General features: G+C 38.9%; 1 protein-coding gene across 1 annotated transcript in view; it reads left to right on the top strand.

Moving 5' to 3' along the window:
- garre1 (granule associated Rac and RHOG effector 1) overlaps positions 1–22,372 on the top strand; it is a 40,314-nt gene that overhangs the window by 2,054 nt on the left and 15,888 nt on the right. The window contains exons 2-6 of the mRNA XM_005912997.3: positions 10,582–10,916; positions 11,459–12,027; positions 20,738–20,950; positions 21,532–21,672; positions 21,928–22,023. Coding sequence (XP_005913059.1) covers positions 11,524–12,027; positions 20,738–20,950; positions 21,532–21,672; positions 21,928–22,023 — 954 coding nt within the window. The 5' untranslated portion in view covers positions 10,582–10,916; positions 11,459–11,523. The remainder of the gene's footprint in view (positions 1–10,581; positions 10,917–11,458; positions 12,028–20,737; positions 20,951–21,531; positions 21,673–21,927; positions 22,024–22,372) is intronic.

Below are 22,372 nucleotides of genomic sequence, written 5' to 3'. Positions count from 1 at the left end.
AACCACTGTTTTTCAGTGGCTTTGTTGACCCTAACACACAATTTCATCTAATATTGTCCAATAGGTGGTTTAGGTTTGCTGCCTTCCAAAGTAAAGATGTTATCATTGAGAAATGCCTGTAAAAGGCTGTGATCTTTTAAACTTTTATTGAAAGTTGTTTTCACTCAGATGACTGTGTTTGTCACTGGTGTTCAATGTTTTTTGTTGTTGTTGTTTTTTATTTTTTGTTAAAGTGAACATGTATGGTAAAGCCAGCACGTTCCTTTTGTGGAGTTTTGCATGCATGTACAACTGTCATTAAAACAACCCTGAACCTTTGTGTTGACATCTGCCACAGCTGTGTCTCTGTGGAAATACATGCTTTGCACTGCAAAATTCCTGTCTGTTTTAAACTCAATTCCTTTGGATAGCCTTTGTGCCTGAATGGGCACCGTAGCTGGTGGACTAGCACTGAGGCTCCAGTTGTTTTCATACTATTATTTGTTGCCAGTATTTGTCAACATGTGATATATATGACCTGGAGTGCCATTTTCCTCAGTCTAACTTTAAATCCGGATACATGTATGAGGAAGTCAGCAGTCACAAGATTACTGTTTGCACTTGCATCGGGTGGAGTGCAGGCACTTCATGGGCCTGAATGATATTTCCTTAAACAAAGGAGTTTTATAGTCATTATTGTTCCACGTCAAATTTATGTAGGTGAGTCTTACAGAGACATTTCCACTGAGGGGGAAGTAGGTGATAAACAGGAATTCCTTCATTTTGTGTATTTAGTTTTACTTAAAAATTTTTCATTTAGACCAGAAAGATTTGCAAGATGTTATGTAGCCAGTAACTACAACTTCCAGAAAGTTGGGAGTCTGTGTTAAATGTAAATACATTGCAATGATTTGCACTGTTTAGAGTTTGCGTTTTGTACGTAGGATTTAAATCTTGCATTCAGTTGGATAGTTCAAATACTGGAACTGGGAAAAGTTATTGCTTACTGAAAAATGGCTTTTCTAAGCTCAAAAACAAGCTTTTAATGGCGATTACTCATGGGACCACATCTGGCTCACATATAGCTAAGGCAAAGAATCATCTCAAGTAAAGAGCCTTTTTTAATGTAAATGTTTGTATTTTGTTGTTATTTTTGGCTGCATTTGAAACAAATGTAATTAAGCTTGAGTAAATTAACTATAAATTAAAGGTTACTTTTTTTTCTGGTAATTTTTGTTTAATACATGTAAAAAGTTCCTTGGTAGGTGCTAATTGATTCCCTGTTGCCATTAGCTGATGCTGTGAGTGTGACATGATTTTGACATACAGATGTCTCTAGACTTTGACTTTAATCAAACATGTGAAATTTGGGACAGACTGGACAATTTACATTTCACATGTCTCTGATCATATTAAATAATTTTCAGCTGCAACCCATTTTATTCTGTTAATCTTTTCCTTTGTGTGGTTTGTGTTTGTATTTTCCTTTGGATGAATAAAACTAACAGTATTTATGTGTGTCAGAGGGCTTGGGTCTACCTCTTTCTCTTACATGGGCTGTTTCAACTCTGTCTGCTAGTGTGTCATGTAGGGCAGGACAATATGGTCATAAATATTTATCATGATATATATTTGAAAATTTGGGATAACAATATAACTGACGATATAATTGATGCAAGACAAAATACTTTACAACTCCACAACTTTATTAGTGCAAAAAAACCCCCATCAATGTATTTTCAATTAAACAAGCAGCTAACAAGCATACAGTGCGTATTACTCTGCAAGGCCCCTGACTACAGTAGCCGTAATGCTCTGACAGTCCATCAAGCGGTCCATCCTTCGTAGCTTACGAAAGTCTTACTAAAACATTTTTCGACAAATTTTTGAGCACCATGTACCACATAAAATTGGTTTGAGGTAAGTAAGCACAACCAGAATTCATACATAAGGCGCACCAGATTATAAGGGGCACTGTCGATTTTTCAGAAAATTTAAAGGATTGAGGGAGGGAGGGGGCTTCTTCCTTGAAATCTCACCCTTGTCTCCTGGGAAACCAGTTTAGCCTTAGTTTGTGGTCAGCTATTTGCCCCTCAGTCAAATGTTCCCAGTGAGAAGCATGACTGTTCATGCACCAGAGATGATCAAATGAAACAAGACTACCATGAAACTCTATAGAGAAATTTCTCTTTATTAATCCCTGCAGAAAATATGCAGCTTAGACGTTGGGATCAGTTACTAAAAATCAAGCAGTGGAGATGGTAAAGATTTTATAGATTGTTGTAAGGTATTTCAGTAGTGAATCAAACATTTGTCCAGTGTTTAAAAGTTTCATAGTCTGCACCCTGTGCCATACCTGCCAATGTATTGTATTGTTTTGAAGCACTCAGTCAGTAAACAGCCTTTCTTTATCCTCTGTGCAAAGGATTGTCATTTACTGAGTTTTGTAACTGTGTGAGAATTAGGAATGATAAAATCTGTAGTGATTTATGGGGTTGCTTTGCTCACTTCAAATCTTTGTTTTGTATTTGCTACGCAACGCTTCAGGAACAGCGAACCGGCTGCTGACAGCAAAGCGTCAGCATTTTGGTTGTTTTTCACATCCTTGATGCCAAGATCTTGTCTTTGAATGTCTTCAAAAGTCTGTAACTTAAATGCAAATTGCGATCAACATGCATATTTTATAATTTTGAGCTTTAAAATGAGTTTTTATTCCCGTTTCATTTTGGCTTTTTAAATTCACTTTTGTTTTAAATAGTTTGCAGATTTTTGTTAATTTAAATTTAATTTGTGTTGTTTTGTTTACTTTAGTTAAATTTTTTAATTTATTATAATGTCAATGGTATTGTTTAGCTAAAAACTTTAAGTTCAGAACAGATATTACAATACAAACAGCTGTGAAAGCAGCTGACTCAGTCACTTCCTCCCACTGTCCAAAGAAATGCATGGGTTAGTTTAATTAGCAATTCAAAGTTGACCGTGTTTGTGAATGATTGTTTGTCAGTCTGTATCCCACCTTTAAGCTAATAGCAGTTGAATCAACTCAAGATAATTAATTAGCTGTTGACAAAAGGGATGCGTACCAGTTTAATAAATTTATATAGCTTATTTATTTAACAGTGGGGTCAGATCAGTACTTGGTATAAGAAGATGCCTTAAGCCATGGTCTCGGGATCGAATAAGAAGTGGTAAAAGCTAGATTGGTGCAGCTATATTAATGATAACATGCATAGTGCTATACTTGGCTTGATTTTCTTTTACTACCCTATTTAGATTTACGGGTACTGTGACACCTCTATGTATTTTGTCATTGTGGCTAAACGGGAAAGGTAAATTCTATCTTTCTTTTTGGCTATAAATACAACTCTCATGCTTGGTATGTAACACAACCTGCAATCTCAGTATACAGTCTGCTCAGTTTAGGCTGAGGAAAGCATTTTCATCCCCACAGGTTGCCACCAACCTTTTATGAATGGAACTGACGTCAGAGCCTTTCATCACAGCTCTCACTTATTGAAACCCACTGGTTAGGCACAGTAAACATGGTCTATTGTACAGAGTTATTTGAAGAGGGTATTTGAGCTTATTCCGATTGCTTAATGTTGACTGTTGAAAGGTATTTAGGCTTTGTGCAAAAGCTTAGATTAGATCAGATGAGATGAGACTTTTATTTAATCAAATGAGATTCATGCATGCATGTCAGCTGACATCTTGATTCCCCGTTAGACTTTAATAAATTTGGGACATATGCTTTTTGTTTGTTCTTAGGGTGATGGAATGTATTAATATTTAATTAAGTCAAAAGCACATGTTGAAGTCTGTGCAACACAGACGTATGAGGCCTGTGAGTGTGTCCTTTGTGAGTGCGGCCTGTTCACTATTTTTATTGGAGCCATAAGCTACTTACAGTGTGTGTGTTAGGACACTACAGGTTAGTCTAATATTATCCAGCCAGCTGTATCAGCCTCTTGACTGATATGTCTGAGCAAACTCATAACAGTGGTACTTAAGCAGTAGGAAAGGTTTCACTACTGCTTTATAAAGTGCAAATTCTGCCAAAAAACAATTAAGCAGAACTGGAAAAGTGTTTAGAAACAGTCTTTTGTAATACCTGATTATAAAATCAAATTTAATTTTAGTTTCAAGCCAAAAACGGGACCAAAACAGAATTAGTTATGGGAACAAAACCACAACAATCAAAACCCGCAATGCCTAAAAAAACAGGGCCAGGATTAAAAAGAAAGAAGACGAAGAAGAAACAGACTATATTGATGGGGGGGAAAAGTTGTTATTAATATTAATATTAAATTGTAGCCAAGACCTTTATTTTTCTCTTCCTCTTACAAAGTCATGCAGCTGCATGTGCAAGTGTGCATGTGTGTGTTTTTTCTGTGTGCTGGTATGAGGACACCAGGGCTGCCACAATACTCTCCTTGTGCTCTGTGGGCAAGAGGAGCCTGGCTCAGCTCCTATCACACAGTTGCTACGGCACTTGTCCTGTCATTCGGACTGACCTCCTCGACCTGTCTGCCGATTCTCAGACTTCACTGTGACTTATCTGCTCTTTGGAATGTCTTCAGTAAAACACACAGTGTAAACTTTGCCTTCCATTTCAATTAGTGCATCATTTTTTAAACATGCACTTTTCATGTTTACATTACATTTTGTGGAGATGTTTTGCAGCATATCAGTTTTTCTGGCCCATTTTTCTATACTCGTATGAACCCACATTAAGAGTGTTCTTGGGGAAATGCATTCCTTTGCTTCATTGGCAACAGATGTAGAGGAGGACATTTTTTTACTTTGCGCTGAACCTTTTGGAGTGTCTAAAAACGGGGCAGTGTGGACTTTCAGGGCAGCTGTTTTGCCCATGAAGGCCGAAATAGACTTCATGAGAGAGCTAATGTCAGGCCTGTGGCTAGAGCATCAGAGGGCTTGTGTTTGCCTCCCAGTGGCAGATGGATAAGGAGCTGTCAACATGGGTAACAGCTGCCCCATCTACAGCTATTAAGCCACCTAGCTTTGAAGTAACAGTGACACAAATATGGCAGAGTATCCAAAAGTAACTGCTGTTATGAACTCTGAAGGTTGCATTAATTAACACAAGGGTGTTTTAATGTTGTAAAACCTATAGAGAAATTTGAATAAAATAAAATGCAGACCCCTGCCAATAGTCAAGTAGAGCTGATCAGTATGAATATCTGTTACAATACAAGTGTAGCCCAGACAGTATTATTTAAGTAGTTGTGGCATTTCTGAATTATTATCAGTATTTCAAGGATTTGTTGCTATTATACTACCTCATTTTTAAGGTAGTCCTTTGTAAGCAGTTGTTTGGCCAGCAGGTTGTAAAGACAGGTACCATGACTTTACTACATGCCCAGTGGCATACTTGGCTTGAAGTTTTTGTTACTGGCGACAAGGAGCTTGCTCCAGGAAACCTAAACCCCCTTCCTGTTGAAGTTGAGCAGCTGACATGTACGGCGAGTGGGGAAGTAGGGCTAACATTAGCCCTAAGCGGCTCCTGCTGGAGGAAGGACACTAAAGTGGGCTGGCAGAACTCCAGTGCATCCGGAGGGACGCTCTTATCACACGTGTTTGTTTGGGTGCAATCTCTAACACACTGTGCCCTGCAACAGGAGGCTGTCAGCCAACAGAACTACCCTAAGAAGCCAATAGGCCTCATTAATATTGATGCCGTGTCTGCTTCTCTTGGGATATCCTCTGCCTGCAGAGTTTTGTTGCCAGGAAGGAAATGTAGACCATGAACACTCTCTAATAATGTCACTTTGTTGTTTGGGTTGAATTGAGTCTGACTTACAGCACTCATTTAATGTGTTGTTACTTTTGTTGTTCACAGCCCTAAAAAAACAAAAAAAAAAACAAGAAAAAAACATAACAAAAACACAACTACTGAACACTGGTATAGAATGATGGGCCTGCCAAATAAGATGGCATTTACTGACATTGGCTGAAAAATGTAGTGTGTCACCAATTTTAAGCTGGCTAAATGATTTTAACTGTGCTAGATTGTGTGATGAAGCTATTCACTTTTTTTTTTTTTTTTTTTTTAAAGTGAAAGATAATAGAACCACATTCCTTATACTAGGCTCAGATTAATACCATTGTGATTGTAGGGTAATCTCGATAGTATGAAGTTAATTGACAAATTTTTTTTATTTGAATCAGCATTTTGTTTCTTCATTTTTTTCCCACTATCACTGCTTTTTTGTTAATCTTAAGAGTTTCACTTCCTTTAAGCATATCTTATGACACTGTCCTGGGCAACATCTAGAGCTGAAGTGCGAAGTGGCATATAGACTTTAGGCTGACTCCAAAAGGGGGTCAGTCAACATAAGCCCCCTTTTCCATTAGTGCCGACATGGATCGACTTGCCGCAGTTCGCCATATTTACCAGGGTTTTCAATTACTTTATTGTACCTGGTACATAGTACAAAAATAGTACCTGCTTGGCCATGATTCCAAAGTGATCTGAGCAGGTACTGAAATGTGACGGCAGACTCCGTGGGACTGATTGGCTGGTTAGTGGTGTCACTAGATGAATCATGAGAGCATCTCTTTCACGAAAATAAGTCTGACAAAAAGCCACAGTAGCAGGTTTATCATCACCTTGACGTCGACCTTTGTTGTAGCTAATTATGTCACGGAACACTCAGCTGTATTGCTATAATGACGACCACACACATTAGGTGGTATTTGATTGTAATTGAAAACCAGACGATCTGAGTAGGGGCGAATGGAAAAGGGGCTATAGACTCAGCATTAAAAATCAAAGTCAAAGAATTCTTTTACTATTGGTGTATAGTTTCCCAATTTTTAACTACTTAGATGAGGGTGATTTTTCTTATTATCTTATTAATTTTTTTTTAAAACTCATCCAACTCCACCTGGATTATTGACTTAACAGTTGCTTTGATTGGCATGTGTCTTAACACAGGGAGATGAAACCAATAGGTGTCTTGTACTTAGCTCACCAATTACTAGATAGCTAATCAAGCCAAGTAGTGTTGGCTGATGAATAACCACTCCATGTGCTTGTCCAAATAAAGGAAATTACAGCTAAAAAAAACAACAACCTAGCATCGCTGCAGCCACAAGAAGCGTGGAGACTTCAGAATGTGGACTCACTTGTCACATCACAATAGCTGTCAATCTTTATACTAAAATAATATTATTGTGAGGCAACATTGCCAACAGTACTGCTCTGAATGTTTGACAGATTTGTTTTTAATTACCACTGTTAATAAAAACGTTACATCCATGTCTTTGTTGTAATGCACTGGCAGCTTGTGTTCCCTTCAGGTGGATTTCAAAGAACTGCAACTGAAATTAATTCATTTAAATACATCCATGTTGTCTCCAGCTACCTGGGTCCGTATCCACAACAGGGTATAATCACTGCTTAAGAAACGATGTCCAGACTTCTCTCAGCCTTGGCGTCCAACTTTTCTGGTTGATAACTGAGACATTCTCAAGCTAGCCAAGAGACTGTTTCTTTATTGTGACCTGGGTTGGACATGTTTGCAATGCCTCACCTCAGAGGCCTCCAGGAGGCCCTCCCGAATGACTGAGGTCCTCATCCTATCACTAAGAAGATTCAGGAGGCGGGAACAGACACAATTTATTTCTGCTGTTTGAATCTGCAGTCTCATTCTTTTAGTCATAACCCACAGTTTGTGAGGGAAGTAATGCAGATTGACAAGTCAGTGAATAGCTTTGCATTCAGATTGGCCTTCAATAAAGCAAACTGGTGCATCTATAGCACTGTAAATGCTAGACCAATCCACGTGTTAACCTCTTACTTTACTTCTCTGCTATTTGTAAACAAGAACCCTGAGATACTTGACTTCCTCTATTTGAGGCAGCAAATCTAAAGAGGGAAAAAAAAAGAATAATTTCATGAAGATTAAATATATCCAACCTTTGTTTTTCTAAACCACGTTCCTAAAGCTGTCTAACTGCTGTCCACAATTAGTTTTAATTGTTTCCAGCTGTGTCCTGGTCCTTTACGTCATGCTGTATGACTAGCAAGCTAGTTTTGTTCGATGTGGTTTCCTCACTGACCTGTTTAGTATATTCATCAAGTTGTTTTGAAAGAAGACTAATCTTCCACCCATCATTTAGCCAAAAATAGTGTGAATGTGTGAGAACAAAAGTAGCCAGCTCTGGGCTAGCCGAGCTTAGGTTTCACATTTACTTTGTAGAAGCTTATATCCTATTACTTATGTCAACTAGCAGGCATTGTGGGCACCTGGCAGGTTCTCACTGTGCCAGTAATCCCTGGGATTTAGAGGCCTGCTGCACTGTTGCCCTAGTTAGCTGCTCTTAACCATTATAGACAATCACATAAAATTAAAATTTGCTATTCCTTCATCAAATACTTCCTAGAGAAAAGTTTTGTTTGTTTGTTTTCCTGAAAGAGAGCGTATCTACAATGCCTAGAATTTCTCTGCATAACTTGGTAGGTGGTAGTATAATTGATATTTTTGTACCACAACTAGATCTGAAAATTTGGTTATTTTTCAGGAAAGAAATTATAAAGTAATGACAAATAATCATTAATTCAGGCCTCTAAAATGAAAGGATTTCCTGCTTTTCTTTGTTATATAACCCTGCAACCCAAATATTTTCTCGTCTGTTTTAGAGCTTGAACAAATAATTGGTTAATTGAATATATAGTATAATAAAGTTAATTGCATTACATTCTTGATACAGATGTGGGGTATTAGATCTTTGAATAAGCACTGACTAATTTAAATGTACAGCCAAGCTCCAGACTGGTCATCCTAGTTATCCCTGCAGGGTTTGTCTTGTAGTAATCACCCAGTTTTGTTTAGGAAAAGGTTGGCGTTAACATATTTCACTGAATCTTCGTCAATTGTAAACATGCAATACTTGCTGAACAAGTGTTGGAGATGAAACCTCCTGACTACGATGTACATTTGTGTGGTTGTTTTTAAGTAAGGTGTCCTTGTAGCAAATTTTCAAAATAATAACTGAAAGACTAACTACTGTAATGTAAGGGTTAAAAAAAATTTGAAAGCACATTTCCCTTGTCCCTTCAAGAGGAGGTCAGTAGTTTCCCTTGGCTCTGTCTCTCAACTCAGTGGCCCAGGACAGATAAGGGTGGGCTGATTTTTGCTGGGCGTCCCCTCTGTTTGTGAAAGGAAGTGAGGTTTTGAAGGTCAGGCGAATGTTGGCGGAGATGCGTAATGGAAGCTACCCTGTATGTGGGACTACCACACAGCTGCTAAACCTACAGTGACAGCATCCTGGATGTGTTACCTAGCTGGGAATAATATTTTTTTTTTTATCTGCCGTTCCTGTTTCATTCCAAAACATAATTGTTTTCAGTGTGATGTTACAAGATAACAGTTAGATTTCTGCCTGGTATATGGAAAGCTGTTTCATGAAGAAAATGGTCGGTCAGGATCATGTTCAGTGTCCTATTGACTTTATTGTCATAAAGAGTGTCTGTTTTAGTCTTTAGTGCCACGAAGCTCTCTGCAAGTGCATAGCTAAGGAACTGGTTTAATGGGAATGTATTCTTAGGTCGCAGTGTTTTAGGAAGGAACAAAGATGAGAAAAAGGTTATTTTACACCTGCGGATTTAAGGCATGTTTCTTTTGGATCAGTTTACATGAAATGTTTATTTATTTAACTTATATGATTCCAGATTATGTTTAGTATTGTTTTATTGTCAGGAATCTTATTAACTGTGGTTTGTCTTGAGACCTTCTAAATTGCGAATCTTCTGACAATCACAAGCTAGAAGAGAAGTGAGGCCAAATCCACTTTAATGTTAACAATATAAAATATTATATTCCTAATTCAGTGAAAAGGCCAAAGGGAGATGGAAAAGTCACACAGAATGAGAGTATTGTGACTCCTACTACGTGTAGCTCAACAGACCCCGCAGTGTCTTCCAACAATGGCTTCATGCAGGAATTTCTGTCTGCAGCTGTGTACTGCTAAACCAGACACTGCCAGAGATTCTTTGCACAGACGCTCAGTGAGGTATGGTATTAGTAATCGTCTAGAAATGTACAACTAAAGCACAGCTCTTTACCAAACTGTAATACAATATTAGCAGCAATTTCAGGGAATTGTGGCTGATCGCATCCTTCCCAATCAGTTTTCTAAAATAAAAGCCTTTGAGTGTCACTTCTGGTTTACAACACATAATGGGTAGTACAACTTTATGGTTGTGGTTTGATATCACTGATTGGATGTCACAGCAACTGAACAAAACTAAAGCAAGTTGATATTTTGTGGCTTGCATATTGTATTGTAAAGTATACATGCTTTCTCTTACTGCTTTCCTTGTCACCATCCAGTAAAGGTTTCATACTAGAATATTAGTTGTTGTTTGAAGGCACATTACTTGACAGTTTATACCTGCGCCATTCTATGTACTAATCCTAAAACTTTAGAAGTCAGCTGAAATTAGCCATGTTTTGATTTTTGTAGAGCAGCCAGTTTATTCTAGGTTGTCACAGTAAAGCAGCTGAAATAAAGCTCATCCTTCCTCTTTGACATGATGTTAACACTCTTCTGTGTCTCTGCCCTTTCCTCCCTTAGGAAATGACCTAGAGGCCTTACAGATACATTTGTGCTTTTGTCGCTCTAATCTGCATCCGCAGAGAACAGCGAGATCTGGAAGCACACTTGTTTCCGCGGTGAGTAATATCTACCTCAGCCAGCAGACGGGGAGAAACCGGGAAGCTGCTGGAGACTTCTGACAGGCAGACAGAGCTATCAGCTGGCCGCTTGCTCACTGCCTGCCGTGTCCTGCTTTGTGAAGAGGATTTGAGACGGACTGGATCTGTCTGCCCTTCGCCTCCCACTGCTCCTCTGCCAGCCACTGCAAAAGAAAAGACGAAGCCACATCCTCTGATTCCAGCATTTACTTGCTTGTGTGTTGTTTTCCTTTTTAAATTGCCATTTTCCTTCCGTGCTGTTGACCAGTGTGTCATTTTCCTCGGATTCATTTTTGCTTTCAGCTTTTAAAATAATTTTCTACTTTTACTGGCTGAAGCTGGTATAGGTTTATATATGTAAATACATAAGTGTATATACTCTGCATACTGTATGAAGGATTCCCCCCCCCCCTCCCCCCCCATTCTGAAGGAAAGTTAATGCACTTTAAAACTCGGCTGTAATACTTTCCTCCTCTATTATGATCGTTTTGTTTGAAGCTGAAAACAGAGTATCTGGAGCTGTGTCTTTGCTGTTTTTTAAGCTAGCATGATGATTTTGCAGCAGGGCTGCATGTGAGTATTTTACTCAGCTTGTCGGTTTTTGATCACCCTTCAGCCTCACCCACTTCTAAGTTGCCTCTCTACAAGGCATACTGAGATGAACCTCTGTGAGGTAGAATCCTTGAGCTGTCTTTATACCTAACTTGAACAGTTTCAGGGCCGTTGAATTTGGCGTTTTGTTTTTTTTTTCTAAAAAGGACAAGAACACTTTGTGAGGAAAAAGAAACTACAAACAGGAGCTTCCGGTGCTGTTGCACCACCTATGTATTGTTGTAGTGCGCAGGAAAGTAAAATGGACTACAAGCGTCGCTTTTTGCTCGGCGGGTCCAAGCAGAAAGTGCAACAGCACCAGCAGTACCAGATGCCTGAGCTAAGCCGGACCCTGAGCGCCTCTCTGGCCTCCTCTTGCTCTGCCTCTTCACCCATGGGCACTGGGGTAGGCATGTCTGGCAGCTGCCACCCACCTCCTTCTGGCACCTCTACCGCTGTTGCCGATATCCAGCAAGGCATCTCAAAATATTTGGATGCTCTCAACGTGTTCTGCCGGGCCAGCGCCTTCCTAACAGACCTGTTCAGCAGTGTGTTCAGGAACTCTCACTATTCCAAAGCAGCTATGCAACTGAAGGACGTGCAGGAACACGTCATGGAGGCCGCCAGCAGACTGACAGCAGCAATAAAGCCTGAGATCGCCAAGATGCTGATGGAGCTGAGCGCTGGAGCCGCCAACTTTAAAGACCAGAATGACTTCAGCCTGCAGGATGTTGAGGTAAGTCTCCAAATCACACGCAGTCTTACTATGTGAACTTTTAAAGTCCACATGGTTCACAAAGACAACGTCAGATTGTTTTGACTTCAGTAAAAAACTGTTACAAAGAAATTTTAACATCAATGTCTAAATTTTGTTAACTAAGCTCACAAGCTGGGGTACTAAAGTTAGCCATGACATACTTTATCATATTCATGCACTCTGGAGAGGGGGCTAAGATGCTTAGCTGGTCTCTGTTAGAATGCTGGCTTCATGAATCAGAGTTTCCGGGCTCAAATAACATTCTAATTCCCAATGTTAAGCTGGTGTCAAGATCTGAGGGTGAGGTGTGAAAAACACTGCGGATGTGAGAAGAAAAACAGTTTTTGTCACCACGACATCTTTCACCAGTACTAAATTTGTTGAAGTGCACAATGGTTAATGCTGGCTGCAGCAGAGGTGTTCCTTATGTAAGTTTAGTAAAGGGTCTGTAGACTGTTATCCAGAGGCTCACTGCTAATGTCATTATTATCTTGCTGTCTTCTTTTTGTATGTCTCCCACATTGTCTTTTATTTTTTTGCTGTAACAGTCCGGTGCTATGTATACACACACAGTGGTGTGACAGATTTGTCATAGCAAGATTCATCAAACAGCATCCTGATCTGCATCTGTCACATCTTGAATAAAAACGGTGTTTCTGCTCAAGAGAGTTGAGGACTCTACAAAAGAGGAAATACATGGAGTCTATTGGAGACTAATTAAACTGTCAATCCAAAAAATAACAGCATACAAATCCTATAGTTCTTATAAAAACCTGTTCAACTTTTTGTATGAAATCTAAGCTCTGTTTGACAAACTCTCAACTCAAGCCAGGTTCTTGCACACAGGTTAAATAACTTGCATTACACCTTTCAGGACACAATGATTAAAAAAATGGCAAGACTAAACAGGTGCTTGTGTTTGTAATGGATAATAATCATCGGTTGATTATGGAAAATAAGGTATTTATCGTCGCAATTCCAGTTTTCAATTTTGCTGTAATTGTGTTGTCATAATAGTGTCTTCAAGGGTGCTGTGAGCATCGAGTAACTGAATCGTAATCTCTGCACCACACCCAAGCAGAAAAAAGCCCACATTTCCTAATGTTTACTATGCCTGCTTCTTTAACCTGCATTGAATGCACATTTGTGAGCCCGTGGAACAACCTGTAAAAAATCATTGTGGCAAGGACATTCAGACCCAAGTGCACACAAAATTGTTTCATGGGAGAAAACACTTATACTTGGTAGTAGACTAAAAGTTGGAGATAGCAAAAAGTTGAATGGATAAATTTAAGATTTCCCATAAAAATGTTGGATCTGTACGAGAGCCATTTGAAACAGCTGATCGCATTCGTCAGTAACATTGTAGTTTGAATGCATGTAACTGAAATTTGTGCCATTTCCGTTACATGCATCATTCGTAACATTGCACACACATACTGTCCGATTAATTTGCAGTATGTGTATAATGTTAGCAGTGGTAACACCAACAGCCTTCTTTATTTGCAGCTTAACATCCACCTACCCATTCAGAATGTGGTTACACATTGCGCCAATGCTTATTCACCAGCTTGTTTCGACACACCTCATCCAACTGTTTATTTTCTAGATCAGAGTACTGCAGATTTGCACCGGCTCCTGGGGCTGTCATTCATCTTACTTTATTTTATTTTTTTACAACTTCCCCTAACACAATGAGGGGAGCTGCTTCCTGATGGTGGCTGTGTAACATTTTAGCATCTTAGGTGTTGTGTATTAATTACATATCAATGATTAATGTAACTCAGCAATCAGTATTTCTATTGCTGAATAACAAGAGTAGCAGTGTTTAAACATCTAGTCGGGGTTTTTGTGGTTTGTGTAAAGATATTTTTATAGACTACACACAAATATTGGCAGAACTTAGACCAAGACTAGTCAAATTTCCATACCATTGCAGTGTGCCACAAATGACTTTGTATAGTTAAATACAACACTATAAAGCAAAAATTATGGGGATATTACTCAATCTATGCTACATGATAATACTTTATCATGTAGTAGGAGAGCTGCTACATTGCAGCGGCCAAGACACTGGAGGGCCTGCAGAACCTCAGTGGATGTGGCTGAGCCCAAAACAGGAAACACTTTTGCACCACAGTCGGTAAATCTGACTCTCTGTGGTCTTGGATATGCACAGATGAATATTAGAGGAAGCCCAAGTCTGTGAAAGTTGAGACCGCACAGCTTGGCACTCACATGTGCTGTCTAGCCTCAGGCATAAAAGGTACATTTGTTAAAATATTGAGAGAAACGTACTAATATTTTACTTTACAATGGCCTTTTTTCCCAGTGTGTCAAATACATTGATCTCAGAGAAAACACTCTCCACAATAATGTTAGGGTTGTAAAATGAAGGATAATGTCCCATGTGAACAAAAATATTTGAGGTAAGTAATCCAGTAAGACTCTCCAGTATATTTTTTTTAGTAAATATTTTTTAATTTTAGGACAGTGTTTAGAAAAGTGCAGAGTTATCAGATTGAAGTGTACAGCATACGTGCACGGGTTTGTGATGAGTCATCTGCGGCTCATGTTTGTGTTTCGGTTTTGCATTGTTTTTAACAAAATATCTCTACTACTATCGGCCATGGTGTGCTTTGGTAGAAAAGAATTCGCTATACTCAGATTAGACTTGTTTAGACCCAGCTCATGATAATTGCAGCTAATTCAGTCTGTCTCGTACAATGTGTTGTGTTTGTGACTGAGGGGATTTTCCTTTGTCTGCATGACTCGAGGAATGCTTTTTGGCAGTTCGATTTATTATGAGGTCTTCAAAAAGAACCAAATGCATTTCTGGTTTTGGAGAGTTGTGGTATGTGAAGCCCCCCCACCCCCCCCCCCCCCGCCCCTCTTCTTTCCGTTGCTCACATCTTCTCCTATTTCTTTCTTTTTTTTGCCCCCAGGCCTTTTTTCGCCCCCTGGTTTGTTTTGTAGACCTGGTCTACAAAACAAACCTTCTTTTTCCAAACCACAGCAGAGCTTTCTGAGCAGTCAAAGTGAGTCTACTGCCAAATATGCATGAAATTGTCACGGTTTGTTTGGAGGCTGTTTGCTGAGCTTGTAAGTTTAAACCGCAGAGCAAAGACCAGAGGCAGATGGTGAAGTCCTCGCAATCAGAAAGACCTTCATGGCTGTTTAAGTCAGACGACTGAATAAGCACTCTCAACTTGGTGCACAATGGAAACACTGGAAAAACACCACCTTGGTCTTCAACTGTTAAAAACACTCTGAGGATAAACCTTTCAACACGGTTAAAACTAGGGACGTGGACAACATGCACCATACAGTCTTTCATGAGCGAGATTTTAATAAAAAAAAAAAAAGTCTACAGTCAGTTAGTTTGTAATGAAATATGGCATATCCTGCTGCCCACATGTTGGTGTAACAACATTTCTGGGCGTCCTTCTGTTTCCAGTTCAAACCAAAACAGATTAAAGGTTTAAAATAACCCCATGGAGTTTTTGACCAAGGGTGGGTCCTCTATCTGTTTGTATGAGAGCAAGCAGACTGACAATCTGATGTCCCCGATAAGGTGTGACGAAAAGTATAAGCTGGCATACACAGATGTAAACAATACAGGATTTAAAACATCAAAGAGCTAACTTTAAAAAAAAAAAGCAAACTATATGATTTATAAGGTCTCTACAAATATTAGATTGTAATAAATAATAAAATAGGCTCTGGTTAGAGTGGCCTCTAGGTCATAGCAGGTCTCCAAAGCAGAGCAAGGTCCACTGTCACCACCTGCAGTTTAAGACAACACCAAGATGGCCAGCTTGGTAGCACTTCAAACTTTTCAAAATAAAAGTGGCATCAGTTGTGGGTGGTGTCTTTCTCAGATGAATTTAAAAGATGAGTCAGTTTAACATTTCTGAATGTTTATCAAATATTCTTGGGCAGTCCACCCAAGTTAAAATCCATTGTTATTACGGTCAGTATGTCAGATTGGGCAATTAATGAAGTTATTAAATCTTGGCTTTTTCACAACTGAGAGAAATGGCAACGTTCATGTTTTATTCAATTATACTTGCGGTTTTGGACAACATGCGTGTTTCTTCAGAAAATGCGCGATAGTAATTTATAAAGAGTGTAAACAAACAATAACAACCAAAGAAGTGTGTATGATAGAGGCTGGCGCTCCATGTAACAGTTAGACCAAGCTTAATCTGCAATATCCTTTTCGTTTTACACAACGGAGACCGCTCTGCTCAAATCTGACAATCTAAGAGAAAGCATTGGAAATGAAGTATTTTTTTCTGTCAGATCATAATGGCCATTTTTAAAATTTTCACAGCTGACATCATCCTGATTGCATCAGATCTGCTAATATTTACTTTGAAACCAGCATTAGACCTCAAGAAAAAATGTGCTCGGCACAATACTTTATATATCTCTCTTAGCCTGATTGTTGTGCCATTTAAAGATGAACCCCATTTTAACCAAACTATGAGATTATATTGGATTATTTTGTTCTGCTTATTTGGCTGATGAAGTTCCATCCACATGACTTTAGAGTCCCGCAGAACAGCTGTTTTACGTTTTTGAAGACTAGAATATCTAATAGGCCACTTCTGAGAAATGTAGGGGTCAGGATAATTGTGACTTTCCTGTTTCTTAGAAATGATTGTGTAAGGGGGAAGATGCAGAAAAAAAGAAGTGAAAAGCAAGGGAGAAAGCAAAAAAAAAAATAAAGCATGACCAGTGACATTAATGAACAGAGGTAGGCTGCTTGTTTTCTTTTGTAGATCAGACAGCAGTGCAACCCCACTATGTAAGCATCTGGTTGTTGTAATAGCTTCACTCTCCTTTTACCCAGAAAAGGTCTGGACTTCAGGAACTCTACTCTCCCAGATCTGGTGTGGTGATTGTGCAGGTGTTCTCAGAAAATAGAAGTATAAATGTTGATGATTGATTCATGATTCGCCTTGTTTGGTTCTGAGGGAGGCCAGCATGAGCTTGGCTCTGCTGCACTCACTATTTCTCATATTTTCCATGACTGTGTGGGATACTGCACAGCCAATCACATGTGTTATCCATTATCTTGTGCTTTAGCCATGTCCTCATTTTTTTTTTCTTTGCTTGATTATAGCAGCCTTTGTAGCAGAGTAGTTTTTGATTTTTTTTGTCAGCATGTGCTCATTTTGTTATCTTCATTAAGATATGCTGGTGATATCTACCTCGGCCCTCATTATCAGTGTTTGTTATGTTATTTTTCTGTTTGGCAAACATACTATATCTCCATTGAATAATTGACCTCTGATTAGTTGCTTTAACAGCAACAACAGGTGTTTCTCATGTAGTGTACCCTGGAAATGAGCCCGTATTTATCAGATCTCCGACTGAAGGTGGCAGGGGGATAGGCATCATATTATCCTACATAGTTTAGTGAATCTAAGAGTTTTGGCATGAACTTGCAGTTATGGATTTCTTTTTGAGGACTGTAGCGACGGAAGTGTTGGCTTCTCCACCTTTTGCTGGTAAGTTGGAGTTCCCTGTCGACTTTTGTACAGTTTTTTTTTTATTGGCCTCAAAGGATAAATGTTGCTCATTTCAGTGATCCAGTAATGGTTTTCCCAGTACTACCATAAAGGTTTCTCAGTTAAATATCCAACAGATTGTCAGTAGATTGCTTTGGAATTTTCTATAAATATTTAAGTCCCCCAGACATTCTAATTTAATCGAATTTAACTCATTCTATTTTTTCCTCTGACTTCTCACTTTGCACCATCAGCAGATTGAAATATCACAACTGATTTATATAACAACACCATCTCCCTGATATTCATGGTCCCCATTGATGTATCTTTGTGATGAGGGTTGTTCAGAACGTATATATGTAAATGTGTATTTGCAAAATTGAGAACTTACTTTAGTGTAGCAGCATTTAGAACTAAGCAAAGACTGTGATGATGCATTGTCATTGTAAATATAAGCATCTTAGCATACTGACATTAGTTTTTTAGTCTAGAGCAGAGCTGTGCCATATAATATCTCAGAGCCACAAGTTTTTCCTCTGAACTTGTCTTGTTTCTTTTCAGTCCAGGACCAGCTTGTTGTTATTTTAGTTGCATTATGAGGAACAGATTAAACAAACCACATGATATACTGACATTTTCAACTTTCAGACAGGATACCGACTCTGAGTCACAGAGAAACTTCTTGTTTGGTAGTTTTCTTTTCTTTTTCTTTTGGTGAGCTTTCATATTGCTTGTTGCACACTATATAAAAAACGTTTCTTTCATACTTACAGGGGTTTTCCTGACTCAGAATGTTCAGTGAGTTGCATAACTTTCTCTGAACTGTAATTTTAAAAAAATTTAGTTAAAAAATTGTCAGGAAAGGTAGGTTCTCTAACTTGTTATGCTTGTTATAAGAAAACTCATTTTATAGTTCTACCTCAGGCTTGCTGTGGTAGAACTTTATTTATCCAATGCGCACACTGACTCAGAAAACATGTTGACATCTATAATTTTAAATGAGATTCCCAGAATCCAGTCAGTGCCCGAAGAACTGAAGTCTTGCAATCAGATTTTTATTTTTTATTTTTAACATAGAAAATGAGCCAGGAAGATACAGACCAATTAAAATAAGTTGAAACTGAGTTGCATCAGTAATTGGGAGGTATAAAAAGATTCAAACTGGCACGAATCAGAGCCTCATGGTATAAGGTGTGATGATTCTTCAGTCCAAATATAAAAGCACATGTTTCAGTGTGTTTTCGCCTCAGCAAACAGTTCATCGGTGGAAATCAGAGTTTGTGCCAGCTCAGACTCTCCAAAAGACGCTGCTTAACAGCCTCTTCGTAGGTTTTCTCTTTTGCACAAACCACAATTAAACTTTGCAAAAGAACATGAAAAGAAGCCTGAATAGTCAGAGGATATTTCTGGTCAGAAGAGCTCATATAAATTTGTTCAGTTTCTGTGAGGTCCAGCATGTTAAACATGAGCCCTGCTTGGAATACCACAGTGCATGGTCTTTGAATTTTTCCAGCACTGCTTTCGTATGGAGGATTGAGTGTGCCTTCAAAAAGACTTCATATGAAAAAATGGAAAAATAGACTAGAAGCTTGTTAATGAAATGTGTACCCACACATAACAGCGAGAACTACATTTGAGTTCCCGCTGTAATTATCGTAAACTTAAACAAAATCAATTTCATTTGAATTTTATATTTAGTTACTCTAAAGTTTCACTCTTGAGTGATTTGATATTTAAATGGAATCTGCTCAAGTGTCTTAAGACTAAGCTAGTTTGATGCATTTTTTTTTTTTTGTCAGGATCACAAGATATAATGGCCCATCAACCACTAAAATTCACTAGATGGTAAAGCAAAACACTGAATGAGGCAGTAAATTCCAAAGTCATGAGCATGTCAAATATGATAATTTATTTGGCAACGTGTCCTATTTTGTAGTTGTTACAAAACCAATGAAACTCCAAAGTCATGGCGGTTTTATGCCTCCAGTCATTTGTGCATCTTAGTTTTGGTGTCCGTGAATTGTGTTAAAGAATGAAGGTGGCTTCGTTGTTGTTGTTCCTGTCTGCCATCATAAAGCAACTGCATATTTCTTTCTTCAGAACTCAGCCCTATCCCTTGAGATATTTTCAGCAGGTATCTGAAAAAGAAAACCCTGTGACCGTAGCGAACCCACAGTGTCCTATTTCTCTTATTTTGCAAACTGAACAACAAACAGCTTGTCTGAACTCAGCAAGCACTTGCTTGGACACACTTTGTAGTGGAATGATGTCAGTTATTATTGTCAACTTTGCACATGCTTTTCCCACATGTGTGGAATAGTGGATTTTTCTCTCCTTGCTATAATGTTCTTATATAATTATCTATTTATCTATCACTAAAGTTTATTTTATCGTAAAGTTTAGGTTTGCTAAAATCTGGTAAAATGTTGTATTTTGGAAGTTGATGTATTGGTTATAGAGATTTGGTCTTGCCATCTTTCACATTACGATTTTTAAGTTTGTGTAAAAAAAACAAATAGGAAATAAGGTAGCAAAGTGTTTCTGAAAGAGAACTTAAGTTTATTTGTTGGATAAGTTTGAGATTAATAGGGCATACAATCGTTGAAAGCAGTAGCCAGACTTTAATCTGCCTGGTATTCATTTGCTGTATGTGTGTATAAACAGTTTAATGGTTATCGCTAGCATGTTTTTCAAAGCATTTATCTTAATATGCTGCAACTCGAGCCAAAACACATCATGCCTGCGCAACATCCTGCACCAAATTTACCGAAACAAGCATATATCACAGCTTTTGAGGTTTACCTGTCAAGCATGATGATGTTTTGTGTATAGAAAATAGTTGACACACTTCTTAATTCCTGGAACTTTATGGTTGAACAGGCAGGCAAATGCAAAAAAAAAAAAATATTAGATGGAGAAATAACTTGTTGGTAAAGCAACCAGTCATTACTTGACGAATGCTTCATTAGAAAGGCGCAAACAAAGCAGCAAGCAGTTTTGTTTTAATCAACAATAACGAAGCCCAGAGGCATACAGGATTCCACCTCTATGCTGAGGGCATCCATATTGTTTGGTTTCTCAAACATCTTGACTGAGCTACATTCAAATAATGATGAGTGCTCTTAGAGTTAAGGTATGTTGTAACTGTAATCTCTGTGTTCTTTTTCCAGGTACTAGGTCGGTGCTTCCTCACGGTGATGCAGGTCCATTTCCAGTTTCTATCACAGGCTCTTCAGAAAGTCCAGCCCGTGGCTCAGTCTTGCCTGGCCGAGGCTCTTGCCCAGGCCCAAGAGCGCTGTGCCAATGCCCGCTCCCAAAGCTCTGACCTTGGGCCCCTTACAGAGCTGGAAGAAGCTTCCCGCTCATGGAAAGGTGCAGCTGAGGTATGCAGCCACAGCCCCAGGACTTTTCCAGATCTAAGCTTTGGAAATGTGTGGTTTGTCTGTGTGAGGGGAAAAAAAACAGCTTGCTACACATTCCTGAAAAATGCCAACAATTTATGATTTCCAGTCCAAATTTCCTATTTCCTCTTTTCTAGGCTGTAGCCTGTCTGTAAACTTGCATTGCTATGTTCTTTAAAGCCTATCTCTATGTAGGAGAAGCTGTTTTGTAAGAGGACCCAACTGATCTCCAGGCTTATCAGTCTCCAAGGACCTTTTCAAGATTTGTTGTATACAGTGAAGCAGAGAGGAGAATAGTGGGTTGATTGATTTGTTAAACTCGGGCATGCAGAGTGTTAGCCCTGCAGGGAATCAGCCTGGATAGAGGGAGACACCAGAGGGCTCATATTTCAGAAGCTACACAAGATAGTTTTCTTTCAATGCTGCAAAAACCCTATCAGTATTATATTAGCATTATACATTTACTTCTTGCGTGTGGTGAGATTTTGTTGCAGTGCAACATTTCATTGATGTTCCTGCTGTAAATTGACCCAGAGCTCTTTTGTATGCTGCTGTACCCTCAGGCCACGGCGAGGCTGAGAGAGAGGGGCCGGGACGGCTGCCTGGCAGGCATCCAGGTTCAGCAACTCTTTTGCTCCAACAACACAACCATCCCTGAGCACCAGCTGAAGGAGCTCAACATGAAGATTGACAGTGCTTTACAGGTGCAGTATGAGTGTATAGATCAGGCTAGGAAATGATTTGCTGTTATTCCAGAGTTAGACATATACTGAGGTATGTTTTAAGAATCAAATGGACTTTGATCTTTGAGGTTTTCTTTTCATTTTAATGGAATAATACAATGGAACTAGATGAAGTCTTATATTATAAAACTATAATATAATTACTTAAAAAACACGCAGAGAAATAAAAACTGTAACATATTAAAGTAACTGATCATTTTCTTCTTCCCTGTCCAGGCTTATAAAGCAGCATTAGAGAGCCTCGGTCATAGTGAGTATGCTCTGAAGGCAGGCTTTCATCTCAACCCCAAAGCTGTGGAGGCAGCCTTACAGGTGTGTTCACTATCACAAATTGTAACCTTTCCATGTCAAGGTGGCATGCTCTCCCCATGCGCGTGTGTGTGCGTGTGTGTGCGTGTGTGTGCGTGTGTGTGCGTGCGTGTGTGTGTGTGTGTGTGTGTTCCCTTCTGCTATTGTAGCGTGTTCGCTTAATTCTCCCGTCACTGTGGACTGGAGTTGGTGGCTGTCCACTGTTCCTTATACTTGCAATGATTTAATGCCTGTTAATTTCCCAGTGGCATAAAGTTTGTTTTTATGGTACTTGTATCATTTTAGTGTTGACACAGGAGTTGATTAAAGAATATTACGAACATATCTCATGTTTTTTGCTGTAATGAGTGTT

This window comes from Haplochromis burtoni, unplaced genomic scaffold (genome assembly GCF_018398535.1).
Source record: "Haplochromis burtoni strain Fernald_Lab_line unplaced genomic scaffold, NCSU_Asbu1 Contig_2, whole genome shotgun sequence".
In the NCBI taxonomy this organism is placed as follows: domain Eukaryota; kingdom Metazoa; phylum Chordata; class Actinopteri; order Cichliformes; family Cichlidae; genus Haplochromis; species Haplochromis burtoni.
This window is presented reverse-complemented; position numbering and strand designations above follow the sequence as displayed.